The sequence below is a fragment of the Loxodonta africana genome, chromosome 25, assembly GCF_030014295.1.
Source record: "Loxodonta africana isolate mLoxAfr1 chromosome 25, mLoxAfr1.hap2, whole genome shotgun sequence".
Lineage (NCBI taxonomy): Eukaryota > Metazoa > Chordata > Mammalia > Proboscidea > Elephantidae > Loxodonta > Loxodonta africana.
In genome coordinates this window covers 51,943,232-51,959,765 of record NC_087366.1, presented here as the reverse complement: position 1 = coordinate 51,959,765, position 16,534 = coordinate 51,943,232, and the positions used below count along the sequence as shown (strand labels likewise).

General features: G+C 38.2%; 1 protein-coding gene across 7 annotated transcripts in view; it reads right to left on the bottom strand.

Annotated features, from left to right (window-relative positions):
- NVL (nuclear VCP like) overlaps positions 1–16,534 on the bottom strand; it is a 133,802-nt gene that overhangs the window by 38,597 nt on the left and 78,671 nt on the right. For 6 of the 7 annotated variants that reach the window (XM_064276843.1, XM_003410940.4, XM_064276844.1 and 3 more), the window contains 2 exons: positions 16,101–16,200; positions 1,307–1,413 (listed from right to left, as the gene is read on the bottom strand). In XM_064276843.1, coding sequence (XP_064132913.1) covers positions 1,307–1,413; positions 16,101–16,200 — 207 coding nt within the window. Of the gene's footprint in view, positions 1–1,306; positions 1,414–4,237; positions 4,489–16,100; positions 16,201–16,534 lie in introns of those variants that run through there. The other variant, XR_010319440.1, reaches the window with a different exon arrangement.

The following is a 16,534-nucleotide window of genomic DNA, read 5'->3' as shown; positions in this document are numbered from 1 at the left end:
ACTAGTTCCAGGTAGAGTGAGAAGGGGGATGGGAGAACTCGTCCACTCCCCCTTAGGACAAAGAGAAGGTATGGATGGACCAACCATCAATATGGAAAGAAAGCACAGCAGTAAAACGAAGAATGAAATTTAAAAAACGGAAATATTACACCCAGTTTAGAGTATTAAACTGTCACTCAAGTACAAAAACAACAGGCATTCTCGGTCATAAAAAGAACTTAAGGAATATAGCTGAATAAACCATTAATAAAAAGAATAAGCTTAATGATAAAATACAGCCAACCAAAAGATAAAAAAGAAAAGCTCGAACTACATAAAAGCTGTGGCAAAAGTGCTGATTGTGAGTACTGTATCTATTTAAATACAAAACTAAGATTATGACTGTTGAGCAGACTATATGTGTGATGCAACTGAGCAAAGGAAAAATGTACGGGGAAGAAAAAAAAAGGAAAGTGGAAGGGAAGTGCAAGAATGTTAACTATCTCATTTTCACAGTGGAGATTAAACTGATGATGCAGCCTACAACGAAACGTGTACTTAATAACGACTTCCGCTGCCTGCTGACTTTCCTAATCTTTTTTTTTTTTTTTAATCTTTAGAGTGATATTTTAGAAAATAGTATCTTTTACGGAGAAGAAACACTTATTGCCAAGTTCAATAATTTCTCTGGTTTTGCTTTCCTATAAATTTCAAGTACAGTGAACTTGACTCCAGTAATGGATTTTGAGTCTGTGCCTCCTCCTCCTCTTTCACTCACACTGCGCGCGCCCAGCCGTGACGCAGGGATGTGCGGAAAGGTGTCTGCACCAACTGTTAACTCGGCGTATTATTTTGCAGCGGTGCAATTCAGGGCAATTTGCATTTTCTTTGTATTTGTACACGTTGCATATTATTTTTGTGACAACAGTAAAGTAAAAACTGTACACTTGCCCTGGGAGTTAGCATATACCAATATGGAAGATGGAATCCAACAGAGTGGTTTCAAAATTTAAAGTTTCTGTTCCATTTCAAAATACGCTCTAAGAAAAATTTCTCTAAAGTAACAAAGATCTAATAGAACATAAAATATGATTAGAGTGGTATTTCAAATATATTAAACAAGAATTTAATGCCAAATATTCCCCATGAGAATGGACTGTCTTTTCAATTATTTAAGACGGTTTATCTTCCCCTTTGAGAGATACATGCTGGGTAAATATTTAAAGCTACAGAAAAGAAAGCGCTTAACTAGCCTCAATTACTAACTGCTATAATTTATCTAAAATGAGAGAAACACACACACAAATACAGCATTTCCTTTACGCACTTTTGTGATGGTTTTTAAGATGGCAAAACGATCTGCTGGAGGCGGCAAACCCACAAAAAGTGTCTTGTCTAGCCGGCCTGGGCGCAGGATTGCAGGGTCAATGATATCTAGATAGAAGGGAGGAAAAACAAAAGTCTTACATAAAACAGAATTTTTAAAAACATAATAGGCATGAAAGATGGAAAAGCCCCTCTTTTAAGCCTAATAATTCCCAACAATTCCTCCACCATTCCAGAGAGACTTCGTATAGCTTGCAATGGTAAGACCATGGTTCATTTACAGGGGGTACTGAACAATAATGAGATTCGTGTTTTCTAACACATATTACAGGGTTCCTAAGGCTTAACCGTTAATTTACTCTTCCATAAAGAGCCAGAATTAGTCATTTTTAGCTGAAATTCTGCATTTATTAATGCTCTTTAGTCACCTTGGGGAGGCTAGATACTTATTCAATGACTTTTCCTGAAGTTCAACACACTGTTGGGATTCCTCTTGGGATACAAGGATATAATATAAACTTGGAAATAATGAAAAAAGATTGCTACAGGACACTTTCAGTATCATGCTACAACACGGTCCAACAAGCTTGTCTGAGGGTCCCCTGACTCTACAGGGCAGAAGTTCTCAAGCGTTCTGGTCTCAGGATCCCTTTATATTCTTCGAAATTACTGAGAACCCCCAAAAGCCTTTGTTTTTGTAGATTACAGCTACCATATTAGAAATTAAAACAGAAAGTGTAAAAATATTTAATTCATTTTTAAAATAACATAAATAATACATTATGTATTAACATGAGTCACCTATTTTGTGAAAAATAGTGTTCTAAAACAAAAACAATTGGCGAGAAGAGTGGCATTGTTTTATATTTTGAAATGTCAACACCATGAAAGAAGGCAATAACATTCTTTAGCTTTATTCCGAAAACTGTTTTGACCTCACAGATCCCTTGAAAATGTTCTCAGGGCCCCCAGCAGTCTGTGGACCACACTTTGAGAATCGCTGCCTTCAACACTGAGACGCATCTGCTCAGGGAAAGAGAGACAGCAATAGCCCCAGGCAAACAGCATCCTGAGGCTGGTGAAGAGCGGAAGACAGGGCGGTGTGTGCTGAGAGCCCTATCACCACCAGATCGTGAAGCAAACCAATATAACAGGTCTACCACTAGCACTTCTTAGTTCTCCAAATTGGGAGGGAGAGGGACACGGTGGGTATCGAGTTTATGGGAGGGCAGTGTTACAAGTTATTTTATATCAAATCCAGCTTTATGGAGAAATACATGGGCACAAATTCAAGTATTTTAATTAACACAATAGTAGTATTTACTAGCTTAATTTTCAACAGTGTGTTATTTATTAGGTTATATTATTCAAAATGATAAATTCAACTAATATGTAGTTCTCCAAACACCTTAAAATCTATTTAAAATTGAAAACAAACTACACAGTATTGATACTGTAGCATCGGTTATTTCTTTAATACAAAAAAGTTTTTTTGAGAATATCAAAATTGTTCTCTCACGCACTCTTTTCCCTTCTACTGGGAAATTACGTCACTACTACAGTCACATGCTCTAGTTTACCCAATGTGACTGACTTTCTAATTTCACTGCATATCAAATACTCTAAAATAAAAAGGCTATTTCAGCATATAACTACAAAATCCACTGCAAAACAAACAACTCTAGGCAGTAAGGGGTTCTAACTGCTATAATGTGTCAGGAACACGAAAGGTCCCAATGTTTCAACTAGCCTTCAAACTATGAGCGGGTAATTAACACTCCTGAGGGAAAACGCCAGTACAGCAGTATGACGCGGGATAGGCAAAAAGAAACACACTCTGCCCAGTGACTCAAATCTAACTAATTCATTTGCTGGAGTCACGGGTCCCTCCTCTTGAAAGACACTCTGACAAGTATAATCAGCAAGTTACTCCCCACCCAATGCCTGGACTTGTCTGAACTATACACTTGATGATGTTTGTCGCTTTAGCAGATACCCTGCACTTGTTTTCAAATTTCTAATTCTTTCACCCACCAAAAGGCAGTAAAGCCCCTGCGCCCTGCTACCCACCATGCCACATACTCTCAGCTGGCTCGGAGTCAGCAATACAGAAAGTATGTATTCACTTACACTTCTCCACTAACGTTGCTATTTTTTATCTTCTTCAGCCTTAGCAGGGTGGAGTGGTAAAAGCAGAGGCTTTCAACGCAGAGAGACCTGGGCCTGAATTCCTATTCTGCCATTTACTAACGATGTAACCCTGAGCAGGTTTCTTGATACTTTTAAAAGCTCATTTTTCCCCAACTGTAAAATAGGGATAGTAATACGTTTGTTGTGAAGATTAATAGTTTATGTAAAGCACCTCACTCAATAATTTTTGGTTCTTTGGTTTGCCTTTCAGAATAAACAGGTTCCGTTCATAATTATTAAGAGAATATAATACATTCTTCTAAAAATGAGTCTCAATTTTTTTCTTGGGAGTTTTAAAAAATTATAATCAGCTTTACTGAGGTATAACTGATGTACACTAAACTGCATATATTTACAGTGTACAGTTTGATACAGTTTGTAGACACCTGTGAACCCATCACCATATTAAGATAGTGAACATAACTGTCACCCCCAAGAGTGTCCTCATGCCCTCTTCTCCTGCTTTTCCCTGACCCCCTTTCAATCCTAAGTAGACACCGATTTGCTTTCTGTCACTATATATGAGTTTGTATTTTCTAGAATTTTATGTAAATGGAATCATACAGTATGTGCTGTTTTGTCTGCCTTTTTTCACTCCACGTAACTATCCTGAGACTCATCCATGTTGTTGTGTGCACGACCACTTCACCCTTTTTTGTTGCTGAGTAGTGTTCCATTCTGTGGGTACGCCACAACTGTCCTCCCATTCATCTGCTGATAAGCGTTTGCTTTATGAACTTACAGCTTTAGGTTTTCATAGGTCTTTGGATCCATTTGAAGTTAATGTCTGCACATGGTATGAGGTATGGATTGAAGTTCATTTTCTTTGTCTGTGACTATCCAATTGTTCCAGCAGCACCATTTTTGAAAAGGCTATTTTTCTTTACTCCATCGCCATTATGCTTTTATAAAAAAATCAATTGTCCGCATATGTGTGGGAATGTTTCTGGATTCCACTCTGTTCCACATGTCTCTTTTTATGCTAATATCATGCTGTGGAAACATCTTGACTTTAATACACAAACACACATCTCAAAGCCGGATCTACACGTCCCAAGATAAACTTGATTAGAATTACAAAGCATTCTTAGCTTGGGACTTTCATAATCACTTAATATCCTTAATTGACGAAGACCACATTTAGTATTACTCAGTTTATTATTTTTTAAGATATTTACTTTTTTTACTTATGGTTAAAAAAAAGCATCCTAAGCACTTTATACAAATTTTAGTATTAGACGATGTAAGATACGCTGCACCCAAGGCTCCTGCAAAGCTCTGTCACAGGTCATTTCTCAGAGGAAAGTGAGTGCTGTCTGCCTAGAACTCACACGGCTCTAATCTGCCTTTTCCACTTCATCACTGTTAGCTGCTGCTGACTCATGGATACCCAAGGCCCAATGAGATAGGGCTGTTGTGATCCATAGGGTCTTCACTGGCTGATTTTCAGAAGTAGATTGCCAGGGCTTTTCCCAAGTCAGCCTTACTCTGGAAGGTCCACTGGAACCTGTTCAGCATCACAGCGATACAAAAGCTCCCACTGACAGACAGGTAGTGGCTGCATCTAAGATGCACTGGCCGGGAATTAAACTCAGGTCTCCCGCATGGAAGGCAAGAATTCTACCACTGGACCACGACTGCCCCCCTCTGCACTGTAGGCATCTTAAACTTAATATATTCAAGACTGAAATCCGTACCTTTTCCCATCTCCTCCTCAAACCTGCCCCTACCTTTGTCTTCCCCATCTTCGTTAATGCCAACTCATCCTTCCAATTTCTCAGGCCCAATTCTTACATGCTTGATTCCACCTTCTCACGGCCACATGCAATCCACCAGCAAATCCTGTGAACTCTATCATCACAATGTATACCCAGATTCTTTCTATCTCCACGGCTATCATCTGGTTCAAACCACTAATATCTAGTACTTGGATTATGGCTACAGCTTCCTAACAGGTTTCTCTAACGTAATTGTGTTAGAGGCAGAATCTTAGGTGGAAGACTCAAGATGACAATTGTTATATTTGCAATGAAAACAAGAAATCAACAATCCGAAGTTTTCAAGACAAAATCCACTGACATAAATGAGACAGTTACCTGAACAGGAACTCTATGTCATACGGGTTGGTCAAAAAGCACTTACTGTTCTACAGAGCATTTAAAAAGGACTATAATGTAAGACTTGATGATAACGACTTTCAACTTCAGGAAAACACTATTCTGTTACAAATGAACCCTCAATGTCTTTCTTTATTGTGGTAAACATATATGTAACAAATTGTATGGCATTTCAACATTCTTTACATGTACAATTCAGTAACATTAGTTACGTTTATCATGTGGTCACCCATTACCATTTATCCATTTCTAAATTGTTCCATCACCTTTAACAGAAACTCAGTGTCTCCTAAGCAGTGAGTCCCCCTTTTTCCCTTCCTCCCACCTACCCCAATAACCACTAATGAACTTTGGTCTCTATACACTTTCCTATCACAGATATTTCATATAAATTGAATCATACAATATTTGTCCCTTTGTGATTGATTTGTTTCACTCAGCATGCTGGTACTCAGATATCAGCAGGGTCACTCATGGCAGACAGGTTCCAGAACAAGACAGACTAGGAAGAAGGACCTAGCAGTCTACTTCTAAAAAGAATTAGCAGTGGAACATTGTCTTATATAGTGCCAGAAGATGCGCCCCTCAGGTTGGAAGGCACTCAAAATACGACTGGGGAAGAGCTGCCTCCTCAAAGTAGAGTCAGCCTTAAGGACGTGGATGGAGTAAAGCTTTCAGGACCTTCATTTGCTGATGTGGCACAACTCAAAACAAAAAGAAATGGCTGCAAACATCCATTAATAATCGGAACCTGGAATGTACAAAGTATGAATTTTGGAAAATTGGAAATCGTCAAAAATGAAATGGAACGCGTAAACATCTAGGTACTAGTGAGCTGAAATGGACTGGTATTGACCATTTTGGATTGGACAGTCATATGGTCTACTACACCAGGAATGGCAACTTGAAGAGGAATGGCATTGCATTCATCTTCAAAAGAACATTTCAAAATCTATCCTGAAGTACAGTGCTGTCAGTGATAGGATAATATCCACATGCCTACAAGGAAGACCAGTTAATACGACTATTATTCAAATTTATGCACCAACCACTAAGGCCAAAGATGAAGAAACTGAAGATTTTTACCAACTCTGCAGTATGAAACTGATTGAACACGCAATCAGGATGTTTTGATAATTACTGGTGATTGGAATGCGGAAGTTGGAAACGAAGAAGAATCACCAGTTGGAAAATATGGCCTTGGTGACAGAAATGATGCTGGAGACTGTAAGACAGAATTTTGCAAGACCAATGACTTCACTGCAAATACCTTTTTTCACCAACATAAATAGCAACTATTTTTTTTATACACATAGACCTCGCCAGATGTAATACACAGGAATCAAATTAACTACATCTGTGGAAAGAGACAACGGAAAAGCTCAATATCATCTGTCAGAACAAGGCCAGGGGCTGACTGTGGAATGGACCATCAACTGCTCATATGCAAGTTCAAGTTGAAAGTGAAGAAAATTAGAACGAGTTCACGAGAGCCAAAGTACGACCTTGAGTATATCCCACCCAAATTTAGAGACCATCTCAAGACCAGATTTGACATGTTGAACACTTATGATGGAAGACCAGACAAGTTGTGCAAGGACATCATACATGAAGAAAGCAAGAGGTCCTTAAAAAGACAGGAAAAGAAGAAAAGACCAAAATGGATGTCAAAAGAGACTCTGAGACTTGCTCTTGAACGTTCAGCAGCTAAAGCAAAAGGAAGAAATGAAGTAAAAGAACTGAACAGAAGATTTCAAAGGGCAGCTCGAGAACACAAAGTATTATAATGACATGTGCAAAGAGCTGGAGATAGAAAACCAAAAGGGAAGAACATGCTTTGCATTTCTCAAGCTCAACTGAATAAAAACTTCAAGACTCGAGTTGCAATAGTGAAGGATTCTATTGGGAAAACATTAAACAAAGCAGGAAGCATCAAAAGAAGATGGAAGGAATACACAGTCATTATACCAAGAAGAATTGGTCGACATTCAACTGGTAGCATATGATCAGGAACTGATGGTACTGAAGGAAGAAGTCCAAGGTGCACCGAAGGCACTGTCGAAAAACAAGGCTCCAGAAACCGACGGAATATCAACTGAGATGTTTCAACAAATGGATGCAGCACTCGAAGTGCTCATTCATCTATGCCAAGACTCCACAAGGAAGGTCTCCAGAGGGAAAAGAAAAAGTGGAATTGATACTTCATCTGGATAAACAGTATAAAAAAAACTAAAAATAGACAGCTGTATAACATGTTTGAAAAATAGGTAAACAGAAACAAAGCAAAAGAACAAAAAGGAGAGTTACTAAATCCAATAAAAAAGTTATATAAGACAGGAAACCTCATTATAGCACCATAATTGGGCCAGCAGTGAGAAAGTTACACAGTCATACTAATGTAAGTAGTGGCTAGTGATTTAACCAAAACCGTGAAAAAGCTGTATTACAGTATTGGGAGGCTACAGTGAAAAGAATAGGTGGTGTGGTGGTGGGTGGGTAGGTGGGTGGGTGTGTGCGTGCGTGCGTGCGTGGAGAAAGGGTGAATGTAAGAAAATAAAATGTTCATCTACCTTAAAAGGAAGTTAATGATCTGTGTCTAAACTTGATAACTCAGGAAACAACAGTACGAGCATATTATTCAAAAGTATAGAGGAAATATGGGAAAAAATAGCTTAAGGAATTTACAGTGGTTGCCTGTGGGCAGAGGGTGGTGTGTTATAAGCTTTTCAGTGTCATGTGATTTTTAGCTGCTGTCTCCATCTGTGGGTCTGTGTTCTTTATGCCATTCACTAACGGGATCTACAACCACAGAGGCTTGGTTCTGACTGTTTTTTTAAGGAGTTCTCCAATTTACAGGAATCGAGCTGCACCAAACAGACATTGCTGCAAACCTGAGACACAGAACAAAGACGCAGAGAATGTAGAGGAAATGAATATGTACTTTAGGAAAAGCATAATTCAGTGGATGCCTGGGGCCAAGTCTTAGTTTTGCCACTTCGTAGTAGCAAGTTACTTAACCTATTTGGCAGAAAAGTAATAGAACCTGCTTCAGAGGATTATTGGGGGATTATATGAGATAATGTATGGGAAGCACTTAGTGCAGTGTTTGGAAGACAGCAAGTGTTCAGGTGATAATCATGGTTATTTGGGGTCAGAGAGACCTAGTCTCATATCTCTGCACCACCTCTTATCAGTTATTTATGGTTGGACAAATAATTTAATCTTAATGACTTTTAATTTCTGCAACAGTAACATGTATATATAATGGTGCCTTCCTCACAGGGTTGTTGTAAGGTTTAATGAGATAAAGCACTTACAAAGTACCTAGCATTTAGTAGGTGCTTCAAGAGCCTAGCTGTTACTATTCAGTTTTAAATAATATGGACTTGCAAAGAGAACTGAATAGATTTGCCTTCATTTCCTGTAATACGTAATTCAGAACTAGAAAGAAACCTACTTCTCTTCAAGTGTTCCCTATCTCCATCAATGGCAAAACCCTTTGCTCAGTTTTTTAGGTAAAAAAATCTAGCAGTTAGTAACTGTCTTAGTTATCTGGTGCTGCTGTAACAGAAATACCGTTAAGTGGCTTTAACAAATTTATTTTCTCACAGTTTGGAGAAGGCTACCCAGTCCCAGTGCCGTCAAGTCGATTCCGACTCATAGTGACCCTATAGGACAGAGTAGAACTGCCCCAGAGTTTCCAAGGAGTGCCTGGTGGATCTGAACTGCCGACCCTTTGGTTAGCAGCCATAGCACTTAACCGCTACGCGACCAGAGAAGGCTAGAAGTCTGAATTCAAGGCACTGGCTCTAGGGGAAGGCTTTTTCTCTCTGTCCGCTCTGGGGAAGGTGCTTGCCTCTTTGAGCTTCTGCTCCTGGGTGATCTTTATGTGGCCTGGAATCTCTTTTCCCCCATCTCTACTTCTCAATCTTGCTTGTTTAATCTCTTTCAGATCTCAAAAGAATGGAATTCCCAAATGGAATTATAACCACAGATATAGTAGTTAGGATTTACGACACATATATTTGGGTGACATAATTCAATCCATAACAGTAACCTTTATTTTTAAATGTATAAAAATTACCAAACTATTAGAAAAACAAATTTTTATATTAATAATATATGCGCTTTTATTAATATACTCAAAAACAGCAGGTCTACTAAATTTCTAATTTTGAAGTAGTATGAGTGTAAGTTATATTTTGCAATATCTGCAACAACTGTAACATGTTATAAAAATATTTATGATTTCTATTGGCGACAACTGCAGGTATTGCTAACGCTATTCTGGTTCACTGCCTACACTCTAAGTGTCATGGATTGAATTGTGTCCCCCAAAAACATGTGTCAACCTGGTTAGGCCATGATTCCCAGTATTGTGTGGTTGTCCTCCATTTTGTGATTGAAATTTTAGGTTAAGAGCATTAGGGTGGAATTGCAACACTACCCTTACTCAGGTCACCTCCCTGATCCAGTGTAAAGGGAGTTTCCCTGGGGGGCAGCCTGCACTACCTTTTATCTCTTAAGAGATAAAAGAAAAGAGAAGCAAGCAGAGAGTTGGGGACCTCATACCACCAAGAAAGCAGTACCAGGAGCAGAGCATGTCCTTTGGACATGGGGTCCCTGTGCCTGGGAAGCTCCTCGACCAGGGGAAGACTGAGGACAAGACAAGGACTTTCCTCTAGAGCCAACAAAGAGAGAAAGCCTTCCCCTGGAGCCGATGCCCTGAATTTGGACTTGTAGACTACTAGACTGTGAGAAAATGAATTTCTCTTTGTTAAAGCCACCTACTTCTGGTATTTCTGTTATGGCAGCACTGGATGAGTAAGATACTAAGGACATGCTAAACTGCACTTAAAACCAAACCTGGTACCGTTGAGTTGATTCTGACTCGTTGCGACTCATTCTGATTCACTGGTTCATTAAACATCAGGCAGATTAATTTTTTAAAAAAGTAAATCAGGACTTTTGGTTCTGGAGCAAATTGGGGTGAGATGCACTCTCACTATTTCTCCCACTAAGTTCAGCTAAAAACTACGCATGTTACATATAAAACAAGAAGATTCTGAAAGAGGAGAGAGGACAGAAGACTGCCTAGGGACGTTGAAACCCAAGCATGACATGATGGTGAATTCCCTGGCTTTTCATTTTGCATAATATATCCTGGACTGGGTGCCCCTCCACCCCTACCTGGCAGCAGAGAAGTCCTGATAAAACAGTAGATTTAAATAAGGTCCAGAGTCTCGTAACATAATGGTAAAAACATCCAAATGCAACTGAAAATCAGTCATCATACAAAAAACCAGGAAAATCTCAACTTAGACGTGAAAAGAAAAACACTGAGATGACACAGACGCTGGAATTATCTGACAGGAATTTTAAAGAGCTATCATAAAAACACTTAAGCAATTACAGACATGCTTGAAACCAATTTAAAAAAAAATAGAAAGTCCTGGCAAAGAAATAGAAGATGTAAAGAAGAACTAAATGGAAATTTTAAAATTGAAAAATATAATAACCAAAATGAAAACCTTACTGGATGAGCTCAAGAGCAGAGTGGAGATGATATAAGAAAGAAGCAGTGAATCTGAAGTTAAAACAATAGAAATTAACCAATGTGAATAACAGAGAAAATACACCGGGGAAAAAAAATGAACAGAGCCTCCGTGACTTATGGGAGCACAACAAAAGATCTAACATGCGCATTACCAAAATCCCAGAAGGAAAGGAGAAAGAGTCTAGGGCTGAAAAAGTATTCAAAGGAATAACGGCTGAAAATTTCTCCATATTTGGCAAGACATAAAACGACAAATTCTAGAAACTAAGCAAACCACAAAACAAGACAAAATTCAAGCAATCTACAACAGATGCATCATAATTAAACTCCTAAGAACTAAAGGTAAAGAAAAAAAATTGAAAATAGTAACAACACTTTACCAATAAGGAAAAGATAATTCGCTTGATAACATATGTCTCATCAGAAACCACAGAAGCTAGAAGGAAGTAACATGTTTTTCAAGTGTTGGGAGAAAAGAACTATCTACCCAGAATTCTATATTCAGCAAAAATATCCTTCAGGAATAAAGCTGAAATCAAGACATTCTCAAATGAATAAAAACTAAGAAAATCTGCCATAAGCAGACCTACCTAAAAAAATGGCTAAAGGATGTTTTTGAAACAGAAAGGAAATGATAGAAGGAATCTTGGAACACAAGGAAGGAAGAACAACAGAAAAAGTAAAAATGTAGATAAATACAATAGATTTTCCTCTTCTTCTTGAGATTTTAAAATTATGCTTGACAATTGAAGCAAAAATCATAACACTGTCTGAGGTAGTTCTCAAAGGAGGTAGAGAAAATACTTAAGACCATTATAAACAGAGAATAATAAAGGAAATTAATGTTTCTTCCCCTTTAATTTCCTTTATTATTCTCTGTTTATAATGGTCTTAAGTATTTTCTCTACCTCCTTTGAGAACTACCTCAGACAGTGTTATGATTTTTGCTTCAATTGTCAAGCATAATTTTAAAATCTCAACTTCACTTGAACTGGTGAAATGTCAACACTAGTGTCTTAGTTATCTAGTGCTGCTATACCACAAGTGGCTGGCTTTAACAAAGAAAAATTTATTCTCTCACGGTCTAGGAGGCTGGAAGTCTGAATTCAGGGTGCTAGCTCCAGGGGAAAGCTTTCTCTCTCTGTCAGCTCTTGGGGAAGGTCCTTGTCATTTAGTCAAGGAGCTTCTCAGTGCAGGAACCCCAGGTCCAAAGGACATGCTGTTCTCCTGGCTCTTAATTCTTGGTGTTATGAGCTCCCCATGTCTCTTTGCTGGCTTCTTTCTTTTATATCTCAAAACAGATTGACTTAAGACACAACCTAGTCTTGTAGATTCAGTCCTGCCTCATTAACATAACTGCTGCTAATCCTACCTCATTAACATCATAGAGATAGGATTTACAACATAGGAAAATCACATCAGATGACAAAATGGTGGACAATCACACGATACTAGGAATCACGGACTAGCCAAGTTGATACATATTTTTTGGGGGGACACAATTCAATCCATAACAATTGTAAACTGTGATAAGCTATGTATATATAATGCAATACCTAGAGCAACCACAAAAAAGCGTTCTGAACTGATATACTGAAAAACATTACAGATAAATGAATAAGGAATTCTAAGTAATCTGCAAGTAACTCTCAGGGAGGCAAGAAAAGCAAAAAAAGCAAAGATGGGAGAACAAACAGGAAACAAATCAAACAGTAGTCTTAAACCCTAACATATAGTAATTACATTAAATGTAAATGGTCTAAATATACCAACTAAAAGACAGAAATTGTCAGAGTGGATAAAATAACCCAACTATACACTGCCTATAAGAAACTCACTTCAAATATAATGATACAGGTAGAGTGAAAACAAATGAATGGAAAAAGAAACCATGAAAATATTAATCAAAAGAAAGTAGGCATGGCTATATTAATAGCAGATAAAATAGACTTCAGAGCAAAGAAAACTGTCAAGGACAGAGAAGAACATTACATGATGATAAAAGGATCACCCTACCAAGAAGACAACAATTATAAATGACATTGTACAACAGAACTCCAAAATATATGAAGCAAAAACTGACAGAACTGAAGAGAGAGACAAATCCACAATTATAGCAGAGGACATCAGCACCCCTCTCTCAACAACTGATACAACAACTAGATAAAAAATCAGGAAAGATTTAAAAGGACTTCATAACATCATCGACCAACAGGATCAAATTGACATTTATAGAACACCCCACCCAACAGTACCAGCATTTTCAAGTATTCATGGAATATTTACCTATATAGGCTATATGCTGGGCCATAAAGCAAGCTTCAATAATTTTTTAAACAACTGGAACCATACAGAATATGTTAACCAATTACAAAAAAAATGAAACTTCAAAGCAACAACAGAAGATAAAAGGAAAATCTCCAAACACTTGGAAACTAAACAGCACACCTATAAATAATCCATGAGTCAAGAAACGATGTTTCAAAGGAAATGAAGGAAAAAAAATACATTGAACCCAATGAAAATATAACATCAAAATCTGTGCACCGCAGTTAAAGCAGTGCTGAGAAGGAAATTTATATAACCCTAGATGCTCATACTAGGAAAAAATGGGAAACGTCTCGAATCAATCATCTAAGTTTCCAATTCAAGAAATTAAAAACCCCAAAGCAAGCAGGAGGGAAATAATAGATAAAATCAATCATAAATGACATGAAAAACAGAAAAATAGAGAAAATTAATGAAACAAAAGGCTAGTTAAAAAAAAAAATCAATAAAAATGACAAAACTCTAGCAAGACTGACAAAGGAAAAAAGGCAAGATACAAATTTACTAATATCAGAAATGAAATGGGGGCTATCACTACAGACCCTGCAGACACCAGAAGGTTAAGTCGAGGTAGGAAGGAGGGAGGAAGGGAGAAGTCATTGCTGAGTGGGCACTGAGTTTCTGTTGATGGTGGTGGAGAAGTTTGGAAAAGGACAGTGACAGTGACTGCACAACACGATGAACATAATCAGCATCACTGAATTGTACTGTGAAAATTGTTGAATTGGCAAATGTTTTGTTACATATATTTTTACACAATTAAAAAAAGAAAAGGAAAGATAGAATAGGTTATTAAGAGGAGAACAAAGGCTATCTTCTTGAAATATGTAAGGAAAGACTGGCATCTGCTCAGAAATTTAGGATGTGATTCTGTCCAAATTTGAGGAACTTTCAAGGGCTCTCCTAGGACAGACAGCTCTGTGATTTTATGACCTAATGACCACTCCTACTACCATTACCAAGACTGCTGATGACAATGATAATAATTACTCAGCAGCTAACCACCACACATACATTACCAACATTACTTTAATCAACCTGCCAATTAGGTACTACTATCAGCAGGATGAAGTAATATGTGCCCAAGGTTACTTACTAAGACATAAAGTGCTAACGCTAGCACTCACACCAGATCTGTCCAATTCAAAGGCAGTGTCATATATTGAATTGCGTTCCCCAAAAACACCTGTCAAATTAGCTGGGCCATGAGTCCCAGTATTGTGTGATTGTCCACCATTTTATGTGATTTCCCTGCGTGTTGTAAATCCTATCACTATGATGAAATGAGATGGATTAGTGACAGTTATACTGATGAGATATACAAGATTAGATAATGTCTTAAGCCGATCTCTTTGAGATAAAAAAGAGGAAAGCAAGCAGAGAAACAGGGGGACCTCATACCACCAAGAAAGCAGCACCAGGAGCAGAGCACATCCTTTGGACCTCGGGTCCCTGCACCTGAGAAGCTCCTTGACCAGGGGAAGATTGACGACAAGGACCTTCCCCCAGAGCCGACAGAGAGAGAAAGCCATCCCCTGGAGCTGATGCCCTGAATTTGGACTTGTAACTTACTTGACTGTGAGAGAATAAATTTCTCTTTGTTAAAGCCATCCACTTGTAGTATGTCTGTTATAGCAGCACTAGATGACCAAGGCAGACAGTATTTAGTTACCAAAGTCAAACTGTAAATCACAACAAGACTTTCAATTTTTTCATTTTAAAATGAAATGGTACATAATTCATCAAAGCTATGGTTTCCATAGTAATTTACAAGAAATGAAAAATTACATCAGCTTGATGAGTGATAAATCTATTTACACTATTAAACTACCACATCACTGCTAGCTGACACAGTGACTGTTACGTACCACAGCAGACACAGCCACGAGAGTGGCTCACACAAATGACAGTGCAGTAAACAATGGGGAAGAGAACTAGTTTTACTAAGGATCCAAAGTAAAATCCACCGCCAGCACTTTTGAAGTCTTTTTTCTAAATCCCTCACAGAATGCTGAAGCTTGAGAACAATTTTAAATAATGGTTAGGGCAGGTACAGGGCATGGTTCCAGTACAGAATTCAAAATACCTATTTGGACTTTCAGATAAAGTGAGAAGAATCTCTGGTTCTTGTTTCCTATAAGCTTGAGAGTAACACAGGACATCATTTCTGAGTATACTTCTGTGGTCAAAAGTACGTAAGTATTCTCTGCCAACAACTTTCTTAAGCACCAACACAGAAAAAAATCTCATAGGATCCACACAGTAATACTATATTTTTCACTACACTACATAAAAGCTTTCTACAGTTTTACTTTAATTTATAAACAAAAAAGTGATTGCCCAAATTTAATCTTCCTTTACTAGGATAGGAAACCCTGGTGGCAGAGTGGTTAAGTGCTACAGCTGCTAACCCAAGGGTCGGCAGTTCGAATCCACCAGGTACTCCTTGGAAACTCTATGGGGCAGTTCTACTGTCCTATAGGGTCACTATGAGTTGGAATCGACTTGACGGCACTGGGTTTGGTTACTAGGATACACGTAAATTACATTGCTTTTAACGCTGAAAGTTCTTGACTCATCGGTTTTATATTCTCCTTTCTTACCTGGCCTGTTAGTGGCCGCCATAATAAAAACCTGCTGCCGTGTTTCCAGACCATCCATCTCTGTAAGTAACTGATTGACCACTCGGACACTCGCCCCTGCCTGAACAGAAATACAATCCCATCAGCTCCCCATTAAAAGGAAAAAAATAACGACAATATAATCAATTATCTCCTTACAAAATAATACATTTGCTAACCTGAATGAAAGCTTTTGCTGAAGAGATAACAATTCTTTTCTGAGGACTCGCTATATCCGGGTGCCAGATGTGCTCTCATCAGCCAGACAGCAAAGGCGTCAGCCCCTTAGCTAATTACCTGACCTATTTTAAGCGTGGAGTTCCACAGCGGTGCAAGCGGTTGTTTGGCTACTAACCAAAAGGTTGACGGTTCAAACCTACCCGGGGGCAACTCGGAAAAAGTCTTAACAATTTACT